This window comes from Phodopus roborovskii, unplaced genomic scaffold (genome assembly GCF_943737965.1).
Source record: "Phodopus roborovskii unplaced genomic scaffold, PHOROB, whole genome shotgun sequence".
Classification (NCBI taxonomy): domain Eukaryota; kingdom Metazoa; phylum Chordata; class Mammalia; order Rodentia; family Cricetidae; genus Phodopus; species Phodopus roborovskii.
The window spans coordinates 4,269,579-4,293,125 of record NW_026125506.1 but is presented as its reverse complement, the minus strand read 5'-3'; the positions used below and the strand labels follow the sequence as shown (position 1 = coordinate 4,293,125).

Here is a 23,547-nt window from a genome sequence, read left to right as displayed (position 1 = left end):
GCCGTTCATTCCACAGCTGCTCCTCCAGCGTCACAGAGGGGTGGCTCTGCGGTATCCCGGCCTGAGACGGGACCACAAATGTCTTGAAGGCAGCCCATTCTGGACAGTGTTGGAAGATCATCCTGCTGCACAGAATAGGAAACTTGACACCTGGGACAAAGGGGTTAGCTGGTGATGCTGGCACCTCCATTAGAAAGGCCACTTCAGGGCAAGGGGTTGTCATCCCTGTCCCTTAGGGTGTTGACTCCCATGAAGCCATGTCCCGGGCCATCAGCTCCTCTGGCTTTAGGGCCCTGGCAACTCTTCCTTCTTGGTGTGAGGCGAGGCTGAGCTGTGTCTGGCGGAGAGAATGCGGAGACCAGGAGAAGCCACTACGCAGCCCGGGCTGGAGCCTGGGGACTGGCAGCCGTTCTGAGGAGGCCAGTGGGGCTGTGAGGGGCAGAGCGCTGTGAGAACCCAGAGCAAGCAGGTGACCTCATCTCCCTGGGCCTACTACAGAGGACCTGGCTCTTGGTGGGCTCCTGTCTGGGGCCAAGGGCCTGGAGAGAGCCAGTGTTCTGCGAAGCTTAGCCAGCCATGGACAAGTCTGTACATTTATTTAACTTTTAGTAAAGTCAATGAAACGTGTGTGGGAGCTTCCTGCGTATCCCTCAGCGGCCAGGAGGGAAGGCAGGGGGAAGCTGCGCACATGTGGTTTTTATTTAAGATGTTCCCTAACTTTCAGCATTGGGGATGTGGCTCAGTGGTAGAACACTTGCCTAGTAAGCATGATGCTGTAGGTTTGATCCCCGGCACCGATGGCTCATCCCTGTTACTCTACTTGGGAGGCAGGAGCAGGAGACTGGTGGTCTTAGGCCAATCTGAGCTACACAGACACTCTTCCAGACAAACAAACAAAGAGTTCGCCTTGGTCAGCACTGAGCAGGCGCAATACGAGTCTACATCTTGGGTCACCTGACTTTTCCTCTTTTCTCTTTGGTGCTGGAGACAGAACTCGGGGCTCTGTAGCTAAGCCTGCACCCGGCCAGTAAGCGGGTCCCCAGCACTCTGGGACCTGACTTTCAGTAACAGAGCTGACTTAGACACGTTATTACGAAGAGTGTATTGGCAATTTGGAGTAAGAAAATTCTGGGGAAAAGAAGGAGCGGGGGAAGACACTTTTCTAGACAACGTTGTTAGGTCTGTGTGGGCTGGGGGAGAGGTACAGCAATTTTCCTCAGTAGCTTGGAGACCCCACCCCCTCGCTCTTAAAGGCCACTTGTCACGCCGGGCTGGGCAGGTGAGTGGGGACCTCAACATGGGACAGGACACTGGCGCTCTGAGTCAGTCTCAGAAGCTGGAAGAACCTGCCCTTCTGAGGTGACAGAGGGCCCTGCTCAGGCTTCTCTGCACACTAAAGTCACGTGCATGCGGGCAGAGGCATGGAATCTGGAGGGAGCATGGCCTTCGACCCAACGGGTGCCTCATCCTCAAGAGCCAGTGGCCGCGGCGCCTATGGCCTGGAGTCAATCTTCAGGCCCAGCCGCTGACGCTCTGCGGGTGGGCACGGGAAGCCTCCCTGGCCTTCTTGGCCTTTTTCTTCCTTTTCTTCTTTTTGACCCCAAGCGGCGCTGGGTCCCCAATGACGCTGCCGGCCTCCTCCACCTGTTTCAGGCCTGCGGCTCCAGCCAAGTCGATGTCCATCTCCTCCTTGGCTTTCTTTTTCAACTTTCTCTTCTCCAGCTCCTGCACCTCGGCAGGACGGTGTATGGCTGACTCCTGGAGAATATCCGAAGCAGACACAGCTGCCTCTCGGCACCGCTGGCACTCCCCGTCACTGTCCTCGCTGCTGCTAGGGAGAGTCCCAAGATTAGCGGCCATCTGGACGGGCCTCACAGCTGCCTTGTCCCTCCAGTTGGGGTGGAGGCAACAAGTAGCTCTGGTGAGGTAGACTCAGGCTCCAAGGTCAGCTTCTCTGCTTGTCAGCAACGTGACCTTAACTCACCGACCTCAATGCTGTCACCTGCATCGAGGACTCTAACAGCACCCAAACCTCACGGAGCACCTCAGAAGTCAAGGACGGTACAGGGAGGAATCTGGTCCAAGATGGCTGCTCGTGATGTGTGGAGAGCCTTAGCTCCCCCTAATGACCCTGCACACTTCCTGCTGGGGCACACGGCCCTGTTATCTCATAGGCTTCTTCCCTTGGTCTGGACCTGACCAGGGCAACTTAGCTACTTCACTGGATTAGCCATGAGAGGAGAGGGGAGGGAGGGAAGGGGAGGTGGGCTCTCACCTGGAGCTTGGGGGCTGGCGCTTTCGGCGGGGTTTTGGAGAAACTTCCTTCTTGTGGCTTCCGGGGATGGATGTGAAGAAGAGGCGGAACCCTAGGAATCGTGGGGACAGAGTCAGCAATTGGGGAAGCAGGCACAGAACCTTCCTCCGGGTGCTGAGGCCACAGCCTGTCCTCGGGCATCCCAGTCAGGTGGTGAAGGCTCAGGCACCTGTCACGTGCATGTAAACTGAGGCTTGTTTGAGGAACTGCTTGCTTGCTCTCCTGTGGAGCCGGGGGTGGTGTGATGTGTGTTTCCGAACTTCAGCAGCTTCTGGTGGACTTTGTTTTGAGACAGGATCTCTCTATGTAGCTCTGGCTGTCCTTCAGCTTGCTATGTAACCTGGCTGACCCACCTGCCTCTGCCTCAAGTGCAGGGATTAAAAGTGTGCACTACCACACCTGGCCCTCAGAAGCCCCCAGAAGCCAGCAGTTGGGTGTCTTATCTGTGGCAGCCTCCAAAGAGGCCCAAGTGTAGGACAGGGTCAGACAGACTGTGGGATGAGAAGGCAAAACGCTTCTGCAGGGACCAGGGCAAGGGAGGGTTCTCAGAGCTAGCTCATTCTGGGGATGAGTACCATAATTCCTGCCTCAGAGCGTGGCGAGAGCAGATGCAAGAAGAACCCTGCCGCACAGCTCTGCCAGCCGCTCCCGACGGCAGCACCTGTCAGTACTTTAATGACTTACCACCTTCCTCCTCTGTCACCTGCTGCTCCTCCGCCCTGTGTGGCTTCCACACTTCTGAGATGGCGATGGAGCTGAGGGAGAGAAGGTGCCAGACTTAGGATGACATTTTGCGCAACAACAGAAGCACCCTTTGTTTTTAAATCTAAAAATTTCTTATGTTATGTTATTTATTTATTATTTTTTCTGGGTTTGGGCACAAGGTTGTAATCCCAGAATCTGGGCGGTTGAGGCGAGACAAAGCGCACCCCGCTCACCTGTCCAGCATGGCTCCCAGCTTCTTGGCCACGTGGGCTCGGAACTCTGGAGTGGTCTGAAGCTCATTGCCGTCTTCATCGTGCTGGTTCACCTCACGCCTGTAACACACAAGGACATCACTTCCTGACAGCTTAGCTGCTCCCATGGGGAGGGGGCCACCCGTCTTGTTCCCGCTGACCCCTTGCGGTCTAGCCTAGCATCTGGGACACACAGGGCACCAACACTCATCCAACGGCTCAGGAGCCTCCATCCAAAGAACAGGGTACCTGAGGCTTCGCTGAGACGGTACGGGTACTTGTTTACCGGCAGCGTCTGTGGAGAGATTGAAAGCAAGGTGTTTACAGGGTGAACAACAGTGGCTGTGGGCTAGGTACATTTCATGTACGGCTCACCCTCCCCCATTTCTATTTGAGAGGTGGCCATTGTTCCCATCTGCCAAAGCCATAAAACCAACGACGCATAAAATAATTTGTCGAGGGCTGAAAAACTATTGAAATGAGATGTAGTTACATAGCCCAGGTTAGCCTTGAGCTCATGCATGACTGATAGCTAACTGGATTGAAGCTAGAAAGAGTACAGGCCATTTGCTTCCAGAGGCATCTTAATGTTTAACGGGCAAGCCTACTGTGACGTGATTACCATTTATTGAGCGTCTACTATGCAGGGCTGATGCCGTGGGGGAAGAAACTGGCTTTTGTGCCATCACTGGGGACACTGATGGTGGAGACCACTTAACAAAGCAAGGCTGTGTGGCTACTAATAGTCAGGTGACCCACCTGCACTCAGACAAAGGTCGGTGTTCTGTCCCTGGTGAGAACAGACTCTAAATGACACAGTAACACCATGTAAAATTGGACAATAGCAACAGTGTATAAAAACACAGAACACAGTGCAGAGTGTGGGGCATAAATGTGTTCACACTGCGTCTGCCTGATACCCTGCTGTAGGTCAGGGCACTCTCAAATGCCTGCTGCCCCTGCATGAGAGGCATCTGTCTTCTAGAACACAAAGTCATGTAGATTAGCTCCCAGTAGGACTACAGGACAATGGCAAGGTCCTTCCAGGAAAGGGAAAACAGCGTCAAACTCCTGACCCATCTATAAACCGAGGAGCTTACCTTTCATCCATGGCAAGACGGTTGGTCGGTTCACCACACACTTGCCACCAAAGCCCGACAACTTGAGTTTGATCCCCAGGGCCCACATGGTAAAAGGAGAGACGTGATTTCTGATCCCCACATGTGTACTGTGGCACCTGTGTGCATGTGCACACGTGTATGTACCCACAGAATAAACATAATAAAAAATGTAAAGACCACTTTTTAAAAGATATGGGAGCACACGCCTTTAATCCCAGCACCGAGGAGGCAAAGGCAGACAGATCTCTGTGAGTTCAAGGCCAGTCTGGTGTACAAAGTGAATTCCAGGACAGTCAGTCCTATATAGAGAGACACTGTCTCAAAAACAAAACAAAAACCAACTAACCAAACAAAACACCTTTCACAGTTAGTACTATATGCTTTGTTTTTATGCCCATCCCCTTACTAGACTTGAAATGCTTGTTACTGCTGTGTGTTTAAGAATGGACTCACTTGTGGGGGTCAATTCTCTCCTCCCACCATGAGTTCTGGGGGTCCAACTCAGTTTGCAGGCTCGTGTGGCAATTGCTGAGCCATCTACTGACCTAGGAATGGGTCTAAAAGGTACAGGAATTTTAAAGCAGAGGAGAGTGTCAATGATTTCTTTCCAACATTGTATTGTGGATAAAATACTTCACTGTTATCTGCGAAAGATTGTAACGGGAGGATGACTTCTGCTGCAACAAAGTATCAGGTACTATCCAATGACTGTGGCTTGTTGCCCGAGGGGGAGACGTTAAATTTCAACTAGGAGTTAACGAACGTAAAGATGCAGTATTTTTGCTACCTATCTCAAATCGGAGGGCCTGTTGGATTCGCTAACCATGATTAAGAACCCTGTAGTGGCAGACTTGGGATTCACTTTCCGTTTGCTAGGGAATCGCGGTTGGATGACAGACAGCATGAGCTCCGGGAAAGGCAGAGCACAGGAAGGGGCTCATTCGGCCACGGTCACCTTCCCCGAGAACGGCGACAGGACGCACGGACGAAGGCGCAGTCAGGAGACCCGTAGCCCCTCAGGGCGATGGATGCGCCCTCCGCCCCCGGTGTGGATGGATCTCACCGGCTGGTCCCCGGGCTTCCGAAAGCTCCCGCAAGACGCGGCGACCCCACCGTCCATCCTTCCCAGGCCCCCGGGGAGAACCCCGCCCTTCGGACGGCCCCCTACCGGATCTGGGCTTCTCTGCTCCCTGCGGGAGCTGCTGCAACCCCCAGGCGGGCATCGCCGCCTCGCGGCACCGCGCCAGCTCCTCCGCATCGCTGTTGCTACTGCTGCAGCTCTCAGAGTCGCTCATGGTGCCGCTGGGCGCCACCATCTTGAGGTGCCGCAAAGCATTGTGGGGAAAGCGCCCTTTTTTTTGATTGGACGTCTCCGTTTCACATGACCCACGTGAGAGCCAGGGACGCTCAGAGCATCATGGGGATTGTAGTTCTCAGATCACCATTGGCCCTGGAGCGTCCTGAAAGGGAAGCTCTGGAAGGGTCCAAAGGATCAGTTCCTTCTCCAATCCTTTTTTCCTTTCTTTCTTTTCTCTTTTCTTTAGCATTTATTGTCTCTTCTTCCTTATTTTATGTTGATACTGGGTCTGCGGTTACAGGCATCATGTATCCCCTTACCTGGCTTCCAGTATTTACTGGATGGGGAATATATATATGTGTGTATGTATGTATGTATGTAACAATAATATCCTAAAGTCAAACAGGGAGGTGAAGGCACCGCCTTTTTTAGTTCATATTTTCATCTTAGGAAGATTGCTGAGCTATAGGCTTTCAGGGTCTTACAGACAAAACAAATCAGGTGATAATGACTGCTGGAATAGCGGAGGCCTTTCCAGTTGCAACGTACTCCCTAAGACGCTGCAGATGGACACTTACGCAGGTCGTTTCCTGAGCTCCTCCTGTGAAAAGTGCGCGAGGAGACACTTACGGTGGACTCGGTGAACAGTTTAGTCCGGGAAATACTGCGATTTTGTACCCCCACCCCCACTCCAGTATCTTAAACTGTGGGGAACTGAATGTGGACCGTCATGAAGAATTTGGCAATAGTAAAGATTTCTGAATGTGCGAAGAGCTAGAGCATTTCAAAATCAAGCGTGTGGTGAACCTGTGATGCTTCCGGCGCTTGCATATCTTTCCTGCAGCCTTGAACACATGATATCCACGCTGTACTGCATATGTCTTCACACCACATAATGCCAGGCAGGGAACGTTGAAACTCCCTGGCTTAGCTATGAGACCACCAATGCACTCTATGAATGGCAGTGTTTGTACTGTATGTATAGTTTTCTGCTGTTATGAAATAGCGCAACTTAATTGCAGGAAACAACTCCTCCTTCCTCTCTTCCTTCCTTCCTTCCTCTTTCTTTCTAACTGGCATTCCATAGCACATAACAAATCAGTACATGTTTGGATTGTTTTCTACTAGAATATTTGATTGTAAAAGTTGCTAACTTGACTTTCATTATAAAAGTGGTAGGCTTCTGCCCTGGGTTTAGAACAGTGTTTCCAACAGCTTCTGGAATGGCCTTAAACACGTGTCTGCTGCTTTGTACAGTGCATTTCTGAGAAGAGGCGTTCTCAGCATTGATGACCATAGAGCCAAAATATCGATCCACTCTGACAAACATTCAAGTTCTGTGCCCCACAGTACCAAATATTTAGGCAAGATTTATGCAAAAGTAAACATATCCCTCTCACTAACACACAGGCTTGCTTTTGTCTTTTTTTTTTCACATGTCTCCCTTGTTTCTTTCAAGTCGGGGTCACTCACTGGCTTTGAAACTCCCTGAGTTGGCTAGACTGGCTGGCCAGCAAGCCCTAGGGGTTTGCCCGGCTCCTTTGCTGATGCTGGAATTACAAGTGTGCATCATCCTGCCTGGCTTTTGTTATGTCGGCTCAGGTCATGGAACTCAGATCCTTGCAAAGGTAGGCGCTTTACTGACTGAGCAATATCCCCACCCACCTGCCCTTTTGAGACAGGTGTGCATATAACCAGCTAGCTAGCCTGGAACTTGCTACCAGGCTGGCCTTGAACTTACATTGCCTCTCTTGTTTAAGCTTCCCTCAGGTTAGAATTATAGGTTTGTGTTTATAATTACACCTGGTTGCTTTAGTCTTTAGTCCATGGTAAGGTTATATACACACCAAATAACTTTTCTTTAAAGGTTTGTATTGCATTATTTGTGCATGTGTAAACACGTGGAGGTCAGAGGACAATCTGAGAATGTCAGCTCTTCCCTTCCACCACGGGACTCAGTTTGTCACGCTCGGCAGCAAAGACTTTTACCTCCCAAGCCATCTTGCTGGTCCCAAACAATTGTTTCAAATTATATATTCTTTATGGTTTTCTTCCTGTGTTTGTTTTGCATGCTTGTTTTACATACTTATGTGTCTGCGGTGATGTGGAAAAAAAATTTCTTGAGAGGAAAGCAGTCTTGAGTGGAAAAAATTTTAAAAGATGGGCTGGAGGTTCTGGAGAGACAGCTCAGTCGATACGAGCACCTGTTGCTCTTGCAAGGGACCTGGGTTCTATTCCCAGCACCCACATGGTGGCTCACAATCATCTGTAACTCCCATTCTAGGGAATCCAACATCCACTTCTGAGAGTATCAGGCACGAATGTGGTACGCATACATACACGCAGGCAAAACGATTATGCAGACCCAATAAAATAAATAAGCCTTAAAATTTTTTTAAGTCACTGCTATGATCAGAACGTGTGAATCCCCTGAAAACTCCATTGTTGAATTCCTACCTCCCAAGCTGGTGGCTGTAAGAGATGAGGCTGTTGCTGGTGATTCTCTTGTCCTGCCAGATCCCACTGCCCTTCAGCTCCAAATAGACACACAAAGACTTACATTAATTATTAAAGTGTTGGCCGACAGCTAGGGCTTCTTATTGGCTAGCTCTCTCTTAATTATTAACCCAAACTACTAATCTATGTATTTCTACATGGCCTTATCTTACCTGGAGCATCCTGTCTTCCCGGTCTTTAGATGGCGTCCTCGAGGTCTCCCCCTGCCTACCTTTCCCAGAATTCTCCTCATCTCCTAGCTGCACCTATCTTCCTGTCTCTATTGGCCAAATGGTGTGTTGTTCATCAACCAATAATAGAAACACATATACAGAAGGACGTCCCCCATCATGAGGCCTTTGGAGATGATTGGCAGGGAACAGAGCCTTTATCACTGCTGTTCATGGTCCCACAGATCTGCCTTTCTCTCCTCTACCACATGAGGACACATGAAAAGCTGCCATCTATAAACCAGCAAGGCCTCTTCACCAGGTGCCAGTGACCTTGAACTCCCCAGTAAGAAATGAATGCTTGTAATTTATAAGCCACTGGATTTATGGGGTTCTGTTAGAGGACTCTAAATGGACCAAGACAGTGACTTACTCGTCTAGTCGACTTAACTCTCTTGAGGCAGGGTCTCATGTAGCTCAGGATGGCCTCAGACCTACTGTGTAACCAGGGGCGACTGAATCCTTTGATCTTCCTGCCTCGATGCTGGAGTAGCCGTGCACCACACACCTGGTTTGGGAATGCCCAACCCATGGATTTGCCTCAGCCCTGTTCTTTCCTTTTTTGAGGCACTGTATTAGGAAGTAGACAAAGATATGGGTTGAGCAGCCCATTTACCCTTTGAAAAAAAGATGCTTTCCAGTCCCTGCAGGCAAAAGAACTAGGAATATATAGAACATTACTGTTAAATTGCCCGGATGTTTTTGAAAACCAGCTATGAAGTGAACTGGAAGATATGTAAGTCAAAAGGGGGCCTCTGATAGGCTGTTTGGCATAAACCCAACCACAATATCCTTTGGTAATAAAAACAAGAGATTGTTTTTTGTCTCTAGACTCTTATGGACAGAAAACTTTGAGTCAGGGTTTCACTATGTAGCCCTGGCTGGTCTAGAACTTACAATGTAGACCAGGCTGGCCTCCGGTTCACAGAGATCTACCTGCCTCTGCTTCCTAAGTTCTGGGATGAAGGCCTGCTACCATGCCCAGAGGGATTTTGTTAGACATTGTCTCATCTTCAGTCTCTGAGACTTTGCCTCTTTTCACGTCACTTTCTCTACTTTTATCAGTCCCCAGAGTTGACAGGCATCTGTGGGAATGAATGAAGACCACTAAAAGGGGAAGATGCAAAGGCTGTTTATTCTCAGTTTAAAAGGAACCTGATGTCCTACCTTGCCTTTGGTAGTCAGAGGCCGGCAGAAAGGGGGTGGGGGACAGGGAAGGCTTCAGATATGCCCTGATGGAGGTTGCTGGTGTAGGGAAGTTGGAGATGGGTCATCCTGAAGCTGGGCCCATGTAGTTGGTTGAGAAGCCTACCTGGCTTCCCCTGAACAACTTAAGAGTGAGACTGCCTCTTACTGACCAAGTCCTGACGGTGTGGTTATGAGGACTGCATCAGTGACTGCAGAATTCCGCTGTCACAGAGCACCCGGCTATTGCCTGGTGGCACACGACTTTGCACATCCCTTCTGGTTCCGTCCTGGCAAGGGTACTGAAGACTTCAATCACCCCAGCAGAGGACTGGAAGGAGGGACCACTAGGCTGAGTCTAGGATAAGAGAGTGAGCAGAAATGCCAAGATGCTTACAGAGGAAACTAGCTGGGTGCAAACGGAGCTTTCCCCTCCTTCTTCTTGGACAGGACGAGGGTGGCACTGTCTTGGATGTCATAGGATTTGAAGTCAAACCAGTCCTGCAAGACGTAGCCCTGGAACTCCAGCTGCTGCTCCTGGCTTGGAAGGCCCTGCCTGTCTTCAATCTGCTGTTTGAGGCTCAGGATGAAGTCGAGTGGGTGGATGGCAAAGGCGTGGCTCCTCCCATCCGGGTTTTTCACAAAGACCTGGATCTCGGGGGAGATGGTGTCCAGCAGGCAGATGTGGATGTGGGAGAAGATTCCATAGTAGGCCAGTGAGCAATGGCTTCTGAGGAGCTGCCGCGGGCCACCCGGTTCCTGAAAGGACAGACGCTGCAGGCCCGAGTAGCCCCGGCTCCGGCGGATTTTCTCCTTAAGTTTCTTTATAGGTTCATAGGGGTTCACCCAGACGGTTAAATCGGAGTGACCCCACTGCTCCACTGTCACCTGGATATCTGGTGCTCTCTGCAAGAGAGGAGAGGTGAGGTTAGTTCCCATGTCTGTCTGATGACCTGTAAATCCCCTTCCCAGATAGCAAAGCCGGCTTCCGCATCGCTGTTGATATCGTCAGCAGCAAAAGCAGCGGCAGCAGCAAATGTTTAGGGAGTGCCAATCACGGTAGGCTCTTGCTGGGCATCTCCCATGAGCACATTTTCAGCCCCGTGAGGTGGGCTCCTCTGTGCCCCACGGAGAGCTCAGTATTCATTGCGCTGGCACAGCAGGCTTTGGAAGGACTCTAAGCCTAGGATTGTAAAGTTTTCAAGGAAAAAAAATATTTTAGCCCTGCGGAGAGTGACACATCTATGTCATTCCAGCACTCAGCACGCAAGGGTTGTGAGTCTGAGAGTATCCTGGGATACACAGTGAAGCTTTGCTTCAAAAATCCCAGTGGCACAGGATGGATGGTGATCCCAGCACTCTGGAGGCAGAGGCAGGCAGACCTCTGTGAGTTTGAGGCCAGCCTGGTCTACAGAGTGAGTTCCATGACAGCCAGGGCGACATAGTCCTGGTTTCATAAGCAAACCCCAGAGACACCCCTTTCCCCCCATCCACTGGTTTTATTTGACTGTAGCCCCTCATTTGCTGTGTGCACCTGACTTTAGAGCCTCTGTTCTAATTTCTGCCGTCTGTAGCCTCCTGTTCCCAAAATACCTACTTCCTGTTCCTTTCTCTTCAACCTGCTGTACCAGGGAGATAGATAGATGGTAGATAGATGTTAAATGATAGATAGATAGATAGATAGACAGACAGACAGACAGATAGAGTGTGTGTGTGTCTGTGTGGAAGGCAGACAACTTTCAGGAGCCGATGCTTCCACTTTGTGGGCATCAGGGATTGAACTCAGGTCCTCAGGCTTAGCAGCAATCCCCCTTATCCACAGAGCCATCTCACCAGCATTTATATCCTTGTCTGGTGCTTCGGGCTCACCTCCAGATTGACGTTCCAGTAGGCAGTCTTACCCAGTGGTTCTAGCTAGTGTTTACTGCCTGTTTCCAGAGCCTCATTAAAGACCAAACTGAGCCTTTGCTAACAGGTTTTGCTGCCTATTAACACTATAAACGTGATTCATTGACTTTACCTTCAGGAGCCTCAGCTTGTTCTTCTGAGAAATGGAAACAATCACACTTACAGTAACAATAAAAAATAGTGACAATGGTCAACCTTTTTTTTTTTTTTTTTTTAAGAATTGCCTGTGGAGATCAGTGGAGGCAGCCCCTGGACACTTTGCAAATTGTAAATACTAGATTATTAGGCTCTTTGCCTGTTGCTTGTGTCAGAGGTGTGTAGCATCGTACAGCGTTTCTTAGCACTTTTCACTTCCGGAGAGTCTCCCCTCGTCTGGTAATCTGCCGTGCAGGTGTGTGCAAACCTGCTTGCTTCTGACAGCGTTATGTGCCTTCCTTGAGGACAAGGTCAAGTCCCATTCATTCCTGTACCTTCTACTCTTCCTCCTCCCTCTGTCCCCAACCCCAAGGCTAGTGCTGGCGCCTAATTACTGAGTGACTTGACCCAGCTGTACTCAGTGCACACTGCGACTAACAATGGGACCCTGATTTTCCAGCAGGGGAGGGGTGTAATGATGTGAAAGTTAGCATCTCAAGGCTTAGGAAGCCAAGGAATGCCCCAAGTTCACAGCTGGCTGGAAAGTGGTAACACAGACTTCTTGCCTCCCAAGTGTTGTCTCCGCAGGCGCCTAACTTGGGGGGAACCAACACTATGCAGGTGTAGTGTAGTGTTCGTTCCGATTGCCAGGCCATTAACAGTCCTGGGAGGAAGCATTACCTTCACAGTCCAGCTGGGTACCGGGGTGTCCCTGTTGTCATAGCAACAGTCCTGTTTCAGACACTGGTTGGCACGCTGGGCAACTATGTCCCATCTGTAACCTTGTGCTACATTGTGGGTGGGGTCTGCCGGGTCCAGGATGATGGGTCTGCAACAGAGAGAGAGAAGATGCTTAGGCTCATACCCGTTTAGAGGCTATTGTCTGGGGAGATGCTTCTCAGACACCTTCCTTTCCAGTCACTGAGCATCTGTCCATCCATCAGTCAAGGAAAGCCTCAAAATATCACTGAAGATTCTGGGTTGGCATAGCCATGGCGGCTCATGTCCTTTCCGCCTGTGTCTGTCGTCTGCCCGTGGCCTTCGCACCGCTAGCTACCCCGGCTTCCCACACTGGCCTTGGCCTGGCCGCTCAGCACCACTCTCTGCTCTGAGGGAACCCGGAGGAGGCCAGGGACTCTGCAGCCCGTCTTAGCGCTCACGCAGGCTCCTGGAAGGGTCACACACTTATGCCGCCAGTACAGTGATGCACCCCCTTTGACGTTAGAGGGAATCAAGGACAGAGTGCTGTATGTCTTGAAACTCTACAACAAGATTGACCCGGAAATCTTTCAGTAAATTCTCATTTTATGAAGGACCTGGGCTTAGACAGTTTGGACCAAGTGGAGATTATTATGGCATGGAGGACGAATTTGGGTTTGAAATTCCTGATATAGATGCAGAGAAGTTAATGTGTCCATGAGATATTGTAGATTACATTGTAGATAAGAAGGACATATATGAATAAAGTATAAGAGCCTCTTCCTCACCAGGAGGACTCCAAGAACACCCGATGGCATCATGGCTGACTTACAGTGGCTCTGTTGGACTTGTATTTAAATTGTCTGAGTGTTTAAAAATAAATCAATTATAAAACTAAAAAAAAAAAAAAAAAAAAAAAAAAAAAAACCACTGAAGAGCAAGGGTGTGGAGTTGATTGATGAGGTCTGGGAGAAGATAAGGCTGCTGGGTGCCTGCCCCAGATGCCCCCTCCCGCAAGGGAGGCCTCTCAGGGTCATGACTTGCTGGATAGCCTTTGATCACAGCGACGCCCCCAACATCTATTGAGTGTTCTTGAACCCGAGTGAACCCGCTTTAATCTCCCAACAGTTCTATAGGGGTTATTTTTACTATTACTGTTACCCTCATTTTAGAGGTGAAGGAATGAAGACATAGACCTTAAATCTCACGGTTGATGCAGAAGGTTCTTGACTGTTCTACTTCCTCAGCAGGGACAGCCCAGGCTGCCTCTCAGATGTCTCCTCTGTATGCAAACACTGAATGATTAAATGTTACTGGCTTGAGTGGAGTCTGCTGGCCTCTGTGGCCCTTGGGAGGTCGCCTGAGGTAGGCTCTGACCGAGATGAGGAGGGAACGGCCCATGCCGCCCCATCGGCAGGCTCAGGGCATATTGGTAAAGTCAAGTCGTAAGAGTCCATATTCCCTGCCGCCAGACTCTGTTTTTGCTTTTTCGGGCAGCCCTGGTGGCCAGCAGTAGGCCGGTACCTTTCTCCTTTGAGCTGTCTCCTGACACAGTCCTCGATGACTGGGTTCTGCAGCGTGTAGTACTTGGTCCAGTAGATGCAGATGAGTTCGTGATCCTGGAGCAACTCCATCACAGTGGCGAGCCCTTCATCCAGCCTGAAGTTAGCATCTTCCTGGGTGCCTGCTTCCCATGCATAGACAGTGAGTAGCTCCAGGGCATAGAGAGGGGGCAGGTTGGCCCGGGGGCATTTGTCTCGTACATACTGCAGAGAGAGCGGGGAGAGACAGAGAGGGATGTAAAGAGTAAGTGTAAGGAGGGCATCAGGTCCAGGGGCAGAAAGTCTAAAATTTAACCTTAGTTTTTTTACCTACTAGCTGTGTGACCTTGGCCAAGTCGCTTCCCCTTTTTGGGCCTTGGTTTCCCTATTTTAGGATTAAGGGCCTAGGTTAGTAGACTTCAAATTGCATCTGAATTCAAATTTAGGGGAATATAATTTAATTTTTAATCTCTTCTTCTTCCTCTGGGTGTGGCATATGCATGCATGTGTGTGTACAGGTTAAATTAAAAGAGCTAGTGGGACGAGCCTAAGCTAAGGCTCAGCATCCATAATAAGTCTCTGTGTCTTCATTTGGGAGCAGGTTGGTGGTCCAAAGAAAATGGCAACTACACGGTAGCATTCTCCAGTGCTTCCCCTAACCCTGTCTCCTCTTGGCGACCTCCCCCATCCTGGCAGCCCCCTTACCTGCTGGTACCAGTGTTTAACCAGCCGCAGGAAGCTCTTCAGCTTAGTTGGCCGATGCTTCACGAAGTTTCTCTGCAGCTCACTGAAGGATGGAGAGAAATCTCCAGGGTATCCATTAGCTTTGATCAGATTCACATAGACATCCGGGGGTAACTGAGAGTTGGGACAGGGAGACCCTGAGGAGAGTGGAAACAAAGACTGGATGAAGACCCTGGGGGACCAAGTAGTCATTTGGGGAGGACCTGCTCACTCCAGGGCTACATCTCCATGGAGACTCGAGACTGCATGGTGGTGATGGGCTTTCCAGTGAGATTCTCTCTCTCTCTCTCTCTCTCTCTCTCTCTCTCTCTCTCTCTCTCTCTCTCAGGGTAGGGTTTCCCTGTGTAACTCTAGCTGTCCTGGAACTCACAGAAACCAGGCAGCCTTTGCCTCTTGAGTGTTGTATTTTACTTCGGTGACTGTACCCATGGCTACTTGTTACACAGACTGGCCTGGCCTCAAATTCTTTGAGATCCACCCGGTGATACTCTTTCCTGAATGCTGGGATTAAAGGCATCCTCCACCACACCCAGCCTGGGGAGTCTTAGGAGAGCCTGCTTTGGGCTCTCCATGTTTCAGGTCCTCCCCAATGTCCCCAACACTTCCGGCTTCTCTTTCTGAGTGATTGATTGAAATCTGTTGCTATTCATTGGAGAGAACTGGGTCCCTGCCATGCCATGAATGATTATCTTCCTAAGACTGTACCCCATTTCTGATACCCATGGAATAATGCTGCACAGCCTGTAACCAGTGGGAGTTGGCACTCACTATGTTTTGGATCTTGAGATATATATATGTGTGTGTGTGTGTGTGTGTGTGTGTGTGTGTGTGCCCTGCACAAGTTTGTGTGTGCACAACTTGTATGTGGGAGCCCAAGGAGGTCAGAAGAGGGCGCTGTATCCCACGGAGCTGGAAGTACAGGGAGCTGCGTGGTGCCCTGTGGTCATAAACCAGGCCCTCTGCAACAGTAATATCCCTTAACCACGGAGCCATCTCTCCAGGCTTGGTTTGGATAGCAAATGCCTCTGAAGATCCACGTGCTAAAGTTCTAGTTGTCAATCTGGGGTGCCATTGGGAGGTAGCAAAACCGTTAAGGGGCAGACTAGCGGAAGGGAGCCGGGTCATTGACAGGAATACAGAGACTCTTCTCTTAAAGACAGCTCCCTCTTCCACCATGTCTTCCCGGAAGATGAGCAAGTCTCTTCCTCCCCACAGTACTCCCCGCTATCTTGGCATGCAGGCTGGAAACAACAGGAAGAACTGCATGATCGCTTATTGAAAACCTCCTACACCGTGAACCCAACCACGGCTTCCCTCCTTTTTGTAGCTTGACTTGGGTATTTTGTCACAGTGTTCTGAAGCTTATTGACATCGATTCCGGTATTGCTGGCCTTAGAGTAAAACCTGGTGGAGAGTGAAGGCTTAGGAGTCTCTGCCTGAGGACAAGAAGAAAGTGTGTGTGACTTACCCTCCCTGCTCTCAGCTAATGATAAACACGGATGGGATAGTGGGCGGGGTGGAGGGTGTTTCCATAGTAATTTGAGTTCTGCAGGGGCAGGAAGCCAGCTACTCACAGCCGAGTAAGGCATTTATTGCCTTCCCCTTTCTGTTTTAATTTCCTAGTGAAGTGTCGTGTCCCTAGTCCTGTCCTGGCCACAAGTCTCTTCTGGGAATGAAGTGCGTGTCCGGACACAGCAAGCGTCTCGTATCAGTTCCTAACCTGAGCGCTTCCCCTGGCTGGGTCTCAGGCCTTTCAGAACATTCTTCCCTGAACATTATTTGGTGGTTACCCAGCATGCCTCATTCTTTCCCACCTTTTGTCATGTGTTTAGTGTGCCTCTGTGATAAGTTTCTGTTTCCAGAGTCCGAGAGTTAGCCTTGAGCATCCTGTGACAGCTCAGCCCCAGCCCAGGACATGGGAAGGATGGAGGAATGCGTGTGGCCGGCCACCAGAGGCAAGGAAGGGGCCACAGTCTCCACTAGGACTTGTGTGTTCCCCTTACCCAGGGCTCTGTAGGCAGGGATGATGGTGACAGTGAGAGGCTCCCAGGTCTCCCTTGTCCGAATAGTGAAGCTGAGACCATTGGGCACTCCTTCGGTCACTCCCAGGTTATCGAGCCCGAGGTCCAGAAGGTCTTGGCAATAGGACATCCTTTTCTGCAGCAGCCTCAGTACAGTGTGGTGGTGCCTAGCCTCTTCCTGGAAGCTGTGGAAGCAGCTCAGGAAGGCCACCAGCTCCACATCCGTGGTACTCCTAAGCACCGTACCATTCCCGAAGGAGCCCACCTGCGGAAGACAGGACTCTGTCACCCCAAGGCCCTCTGCCCTGTGCCCGGCAACCCTGGGGCTCTTCACACAATGTATCCCTTTCGTATACAGTCTCTCCACAAGGGCTGGGCGAGAAGTACCGCCATGCCACGTCACAGGTACAGACACATGGGGGATGAATTTTGCACTCAGGATCTCTGGTGCCAGACTTCCTTGTGTTCTCTCTCTAGGCAGCTCACGGCTGGCCTGAAACTTGCTGCGTAGCTCAGGCTGTCCTTGAACTCATGACCCTTCTGACTGATTCAGCCTCCCAAGCAATGAGGTTACAGGTGTGGGTATGCTCTGCCATAGCATCCCTTGCTTACCCACTGCACCGAACACCGTTGGAGACTCAAGACTTCTCTGACCCAGTACAATGCCCACTCCAAGGAAATACTGGCTGAGTGTCCCTAACCTGACAATTCCAAAATGTTCAAGATCCAACGGCATTTTTAACGGCTGACCTGCTGCCACCAGTAGGAAATCCCACACCTGACCCCACATGACCAAAAATATCTTACAAAACTGCCTTTGGGCTACGAGAAAACACATGAACTTATGCGTTCTCCTATCTTAAGATATCTTGTTATGTTTATGTAAATAGGTCGAGGCCTGGTTCAGGGATAGAAACCTGCAACACATCGGGGCCTTAAGTATCTGATGAAGGGCTCCCAGCCTGTGGAAATATCTGCTGCACAGGCTGTGAAACAGATGGTCAGCCTCATCCATCACCCTCCCTCCCTCCCTCTCTCCCCTTCCTCCCTCCTTCCCCCTCCCTCCCTCCAATTGTATTTGGATGGATCAGGGAGCCTCCAGGTATGGAGGGCAAGCACTTTGGCCCTAGAACTGTGTGCCTAGTGCTGACCTTGAACTTTACTCCTGGTTTATCTGCTATGTGATCATTAGGAGCCCAAAGTCCACCAGAGTAAAGGAAAACAATGAGATTTGAGTCGTTAGAATACAGGGAAGGCCAGTTAAAACCCTGCATGCCAAGGGCTGGGTGTGGGGCCCCGAGTCCCGGATGTCAGCGGTGTGTCTCTACCCTTTCGCCTAGTGGGTGCCTCTGCTGCCTAGACCTTCATTATTCTCCCCGTCTCTTAGTGGGGGGGGGGGAGGACTGAACTATTTAATTTTTTTTTCATTTTATTTATTTGTGTGTGTGTAGGTGTGCGAGAGCATGCCATGGCACACATGTGGAGATCAGAGGATAACTAATGTGGGTTCCTGGGGTTATACCCAGGTTGTCAGGCTTGGTAGCAGGCACCTTCCATGCTGAGCCATCTTGCTGACCCCAGAGCCGGATGATTCTGAAGACACAGCTGACGTACTCTCCAGGTTCGGCCTCCCTGCCATACAAGGCCCTGCGTCTCTCTGACTCAGCCCTACCTGGGGCTGGGCCTGTGTCCGGGTGGCTACCTCTCCTGGTCAGTGGGGTCACTGCAGAAATTAAAATTCTGTCACGGCCCTATATCTGGAACCACCAAGAACATTTAATGCGCGTCATCTTTCTAATCACCATGGAGATGGGTCACGGGCCCCGTCTCCCCAGCTGGGATGCAGGGGCAGTGGGGTGTGACCTGCTTGCAGGGTCTCCCAGCCAGCCAGCCAGCCAGCCAGCTGAAAAGTCAGGAGACAGAGCGGTGGCTCTCCCTCCTCTCCCCCCCACCCCCGGGATGAAGCCCACAAACCATACTGTTCCCACGGAGCAGGCACCCGCCACCTTTATTGTCCGGTTCTATTCTGATCCCACCAGTGGGCAGATTCAGTATGCCTGCCCTGGGAGAAAGGCCTGCTGGCTGTGGGCAAAGGGTGGTCCTTCTGCAGGTCCTGTCTACACTGCCCTCTTCCCGTCCTCTCCAGGTTGTATGGACACTGCTCTCTCCCCTGGACAGCTTAGAACAGACTTCAGGATTTGCATCTGTTGAAAGCTATTTACACCTGATTGGTTAGATGAGCATTCAGTCCTGTGGACAGCCCTGCCCTCCCATCCCCGCCCCCCCCCCCAACTCCAAGGGTGCAGGGAATGAAGGCATTGAATCTAAGGTACATTTTCTGGGTCTTGCTCTGTCGCCATCCTTCTGTTTGTCTTCCTTTTCTATTCCTAGGTATGTCTAGAGGAGGGCCTTGCCCAAGAGAGAAGTCCCTAGGCAATGAAGGCTAAGAATGCACCCTGAGATAACCGATAGGCAGCACTGCCTCCGTGCTGGGCAGTGGAAGATGATGCTCGCGACGCTACAATCATAGAGGCACAGTCCCAAGGGCCTGAGACGCAGATGGGAGCATCAGGGTCACAGAGCAGGTGAGAGGGGCAGGCCAGAGACAAATCCACGGCTGTGTAGTGACAGAGCCAGGACCTGCCACTTGTAAAGAGTGTGGCCTGAGGCCTTGGAGACAGGATTGGAGCAAGGGAGGCAGGGGCTGGGGGTGAGGGAGTTGGGAAAGCCTTGGGCGCTCAAGGCTACGAAATTCTTCCCAAGAGCAAAAGTTAAACCCTTAGGCTGGGGGTCCAGAGTCCTCATTCTAGTCTGGATGTGGCCACTAATTTGGTGTGTGGCATTAGGCTATGCCACCCTCTCTGTGTCAGTCTCCTTAGTGTTTAAATGAACAGTTGTTGGCTGAGGCTAATTCTCCCAAGTTGTGTGTGCCTGCGTGTGGAGGCCAGAGGCCACCCTTGAGTGCCATTCCTTAGCATGTCTGCCTTGGCTTTTGACACAGGGTGTCTTATTGTGGCCTGGGGCTTGCTGGTTGGGCTAGGCTGGTGGGTCAGGGGGTGCTGGTGACCCTCCTGTCTGTCTCCCCAGGGCTGGAGTTCTAAATGTATGCAACCACACTCACCCCCCCCCACTCCACCCCCTTCCAGGATCTGCTGAACCCTGCCCATCCGGAGCTGTGGTCCTAGCTAGCATAAGGGGTGGAGGAGGCAGCTGGAGGAGGGATTTAAGGAGAGAAAAAAAAAAATCTCAGTGAGCACCTTGGGTTCCAGCCCTGAGGCCAGCTGTGCAACCCTGAGCAAGCCACATGGCCCCCCTCAGCCTCCAGGATAGAGATCTTTCTCTTACCAAAAAAATTAAAACATGGACAAAGAGGTAGAAATACAAAGATCACCCAGCCACCCAGCAACATCAGAACCGACATCTGTCTGTCTGCCCATGCTAGGTGAGGAGCTACAGCCCCATGTTCGCTTCATCTCAACAGGCAGCAAGGAGCTTTGTCCCCTAAAAGAGAGCCCTCCACCAGCATTTTCCATTAGACGTGACAAACACCAGTTTTGTTACCAAAATGTACCTCATATTAAACATTTACCAATGGCCTCTAAACACACACACACACACACACACACACACACACACACACATACACACACCCTCTTTCTCTGAAACTTGTAACCCAGGCTGGCTTCTATCTCCCGAATACTGAGGTGGCAGGGGTGGCCCCCCAGGTCAGCTCCTGTATTTTACAGATTATGCACCAGGGTGCAGCCAGAGGCCTCGAATGGCATGTGCTCATTATAACTCTTACACGTCTGTTGGGCTCATCCATAAAGTGGGAAAAGAATTGTATCTACCTCACAGAGCATTACCCTTAGAGACAGAACGTCAAGGGTTAGGCCCCCCAAGGTGGCCCACCATCGGCTTCTTTACCAGTTTATTCTTTTCAAGGCAGTGGCTGTGGACAGCTAAGTGGGGTGTCCTGATGTCAAAAATGAACTGGGGACTACCAGTTAAGGGGACCCCGGCCCTGTTTTGGGGGGGTGGTTTGGCCTTATCCTGGCTGGGAAAGGACATGTCCAGCCTTACCTTGACCACCTTCAGCACACGCACGTCCCGGGCCAGGCCGCGTTCTCCATGGAAGTTCTCCTGCCTCAGGAAGCCTTCCACCGTCCTCACAGTCTCCAGAACCTCTTCCTTCCATTCCCTGGTTGGCTGCAGCCACTGAGCCACGAAGGAGTCCAGCTTGGAGGCTGGGAAGCTGTACAGCTCCTGGGCCAGTGCCATGTTGTTGCTGAGAGCCCGGCTCCTGCAGGGGCTGCAGGGTTATATAGCCAGCACCCACCCAACTCCAGCACACACCTTCTTTTTTTTAAGGTGGTTCCTTTCCTGAGGCCCTTCAGCACCTTGTGGTGAAAAGGATAGGAAAAGAGAGGAACACGGAGTAATGGGCTCACTGGGGGTCCCTTTCTTGGAGATTTATTGTCACAGGAGGTGTGCTGGAGGAGAGGAGGCTGGGCCGGCAGGTCCCGGCCACCTTAACAAGGCTGGCTTCTGGCCAACTTCTGTGCAGTAAGTTTCGATTCTCAGCATTTGGAGTTTCCCTTCTGCAACGTGTGTAAACCGAAATTGGCTTGAGTGTGGCCTTCTGGGGACACCTAGCCTGGATGACTCAGGCCGGCTGCCCGCACCCATCATATGGAAACTGAGGTTTGGAAACAGAAAGAGCCTACTCATGGTTGTGGTGAAGGGTGAGGATGCTAGAATGGAAAGGACACTTGGAAGGACTCCTGTACCCTCCTATTTTGTTTAAAAGAATCTCAAATTTTAAGTCATATTTACTTATTAGGGTTTTTTTGAGGGGGTGGGGGAGGACACAATGGTACAAACGTGGGGGGTCAGAGGACAGCCTGCAGGGGTCAGTTCTCTGCTTCCATCATGTGGGTTCCAGGAGAAGAACTCAGGTCATCATGCTTGGCAGCAAGCCCCTTTAACTGCTGAGCCATCTCGCCAGCCCCAACCCACACTTTCTTAACCCCCTAGCTGGGTTTAGTGATAAGAGCCACCTCATAAAGTCAGTGCTGCCAAACATAAGAATACTGAGTAGAGAAAATATGCGGTCAAGAATTTATGTTTCCTTGCAAAACATGTATTAAGTGGCCAGCAGACACCGTACTAGAAAGACAAAATAAGAAAAGCAGAGCAGAGTTTCCTGGAGTCTCGGCGTGAAGCCCCAGGGTACAGAGATCTGGTAGGGAGTCAGGAGGAAGAATTTGTTTAAAGTCTCAGGCAGTGCCAGCAAACACCTCTTAGCACGAATCTCAAAGACTGGATGGAGTGAAGGGGATGTTGTAGCTTGGAGGGAGAAGGTTTGAAGAGGATGTGGAGAGCCCTAGGCTCAACCCCAAAGAACAACAAACTCAGACAAATTAGGAATTAAGACCTCAGGAAGAATTCACTCCCCTTCCTGCTGCCCTCCGGGCAGGTGGCTGTAACCACTGGAGAACAGGAGACATGCTTTCTAATGCAAAATGCTAATGCTCTTTTGGCTTCCAGAGACCTGAAAGTGCCCTAACTGATCCTTGGAACCTAAGATGACTAACCGCCTCCTCCGCTTCCCCCTCCTCCATCTGGTGCTGGGGAAAATAAGCTAGTAAAATAAAATGAAATAAAGAGCCTTCTTAATATCAAGCAGGAGTCCTGTGTTATTAACCTGGACACCTTCCGCAGTTTCCCGGGCGTGAGGGAGTGGAAGCCTAGAATGGGAACAAGCCTGGTGACTCGCAGGGTGAATAGACTTGGCCTTTGGTGAGGAGGGGATGGATACATCTGGGGATGGATACATACGTGCTCACTTATCCCCACTCTCCAGTATTCATCCATCCAAAAGCATTTACTGAGCACTTACTATGTTCTGGGCACAAGAATCCCGGTCCCCAGAGAGCTCACATGCCAGTGGTAGAAACAGACAACAAGCAGGGTTAATAAGTAAAGTGAGAGTAGGTAAAAGGTGGATGAGAACTAAGCCAAATAAATAAATAAATAAATAAAGCAGAGAAGGGAGCCAATAGGTCGAGTGTGCATGAGTGTGTGTGTGTGTACGTGTGTGTGCGCGCGCGCACGCGTGCATATGATTTAGGCACTTGGTTTGTATAATCAAGGCAGGCTTACTTGAGAAGGAGAGCTTGAGCAAAGACAAGAAAACAGAGCAGAGTGAGCCACATGTACGGCAGCCTGAAGAGATCATTTTTAGCAGACGGAAGGTAAGAGCACTTGCAAAGGCCCTGTGGTGGTAACGTGCTTGTTGGGTCTGAGGAATATCAGGATGTCTGTCCTAGAGTGGAACGGTCACGGTGGGGTGTGGAAAGGGAAGAAGGACTGAGTCACAGAGTGTGAGAGGCGAACGCCGCAGGCTCTCGAGGATGACGGTTGTGACTGGCTTTATTCGGAAAGAAATGAGGAACAGTAGGAGAGTCCTGAGCAGAGGATGGATGTAGTGTCTGACTGATTTTTTTTTTCCTTTTGGTTTTGTGAGACAGGGTTTCTCTGTGTAGCCCTGGCTGTTCTGGAACTTGCTCTGTAGACCAGGCTGGACTCGAACTTACAGAGATCCGCCTGCCTCTGCCTCCCGAGTGCTGGGATTAAAGGTGTGCACAGCACTGTCTGGCTCTGACTGATACTTTTTAAAAATTTATTTAACTTTATTTTATGTGCATGAAGGCATCAGGTCTCCTGGAAACACGGAGTTATAGACAGCTGTGAGCTGCCATGTGGGTGCTGGGAACAGAACCTGGACACTTTGGGAGAGCAGCTAGTGTTCTTAACCCCCTAAGCCATCGCTCTAGCCCCTGACTGATATTTTTAAACACACCTTTTGTTTCATTAATTAATAACTTGAATGTGTGT

At 50.7% G+C, this 23,547-nt stretch overlaps 2 protein-coding genes and 1 pseudogene across 3 annotated transcripts; 1 reads left to right on the top strand and 2 right to left on the bottom strand.

The window, feature by feature from the left end:
• Positions 1-633: 633 nt before the first annotated feature.
• On the bottom strand, positions 634-5,718 carry CUNH12orf43 (chromosome unknown C12orf43 homolog). 2 transcript variants are annotated; one of them, XM_051176494.1, is made up of 6 exons: positions 5,560-5,718; positions 3,520-3,565; positions 3,253-3,351; positions 2,999-3,069; positions 2,276-2,366; positions 634-1,831 (listed from the first exon to the last, which is right to left on the bottom strand). In XM_051176494.1, the coding sequence occupies exons 1-6, from the start codon at positions 5,705-5,707 to the stop codon at positions 1,513-1,515; spliced, it is 774 nt and encodes a 257-aa protein (XP_051032451.1). In that variant the 5' UTR covers positions 5,708-5,718; the 3' UTR covers positions 634-1,512. The 2 variants fall into 2 exon arrangements, with proteins under 2 accessions (XP_051032451.1, XP_051032452.1); XM_051176495.1 differs by having other exon boundaries at positions 640-1,828.
• A 3,812-nt stretch (positions 5,719-9,530) lies between these two features.
• Positions 9,531-21,098, bottom strand: Oasl (2'-5'-oligoadenylate synthetase like). Its single transcript, XM_051176484.1, has 6 exons — positions 20,731-21,098; positions 16,630-16,912; positions 14,588-14,763; positions 13,866-14,107; positions 12,324-12,471; positions 9,531-10,505 (listed from the first exon to the last, which is right to left on the bottom strand). Exons 1-6 carry the CDS (start codon positions 20,926-20,928, stop codon positions 10,005-10,007), a joined length of 1,548 nt encoding a protein of 515 aa, XP_051032441.1. The 5' UTR covers positions 20,929-21,098; the 3' UTR covers positions 9,531-10,004.
• LOC127215990 (acyl carrier protein, mitochondrial-like) lies at positions 12,635-13,233 on the top strand (annotated as a pseudogene).
• Positions 21,099-23,547: the final 2,449 nt, after the last annotated feature.

Bases quoted from the DNA above. Each gene is read 5' to 3' on its own strand.
- CUNH12orf43 (XM_051176494.1), bottom strand. From the start codon at position 5,707: ATGGTGGCGCCCAGCGGCACCATGAGCGACTCTGAGAGCTGCAGCAGT. The intron at 3,566-5,559 runs GTAGGGGGCCGT...ATCTCTCCACAG, and splicing joins AGCAGAGAAGCCCAGATCCG to ACGCTGCCGGTAAACAAGTA. The intron at 2,367-2,998 runs GTAAGTCATTAA...CACGATTCCTAG, and splicing joins GGTGACAGAGGAGGAAGGTG to GGTTCCGCCTCTTCTTCACA.
- Oasl (XM_051176484.1), bottom strand. From the start codon at position 20,928: ATGGCACTGGCCCAGGAGCTGTACAGCTTCCCAGCCTCCAAGCTGGAC. The intron at 16,913-20,730 runs GTAAGGCTGGAC...TGTCTTCCGCAG, and splicing joins GTGTGCTGAAGGTGGTCAAG to GTGGGCTCCTTCGGGAATGG. The intron at 10,506-12,323 runs GTAATGCTTCCT...CCTCTCTTGCAG, and splicing joins TACCCAGCTGGACTGTGAAG to AGAGCACCAGATATCCAGGT.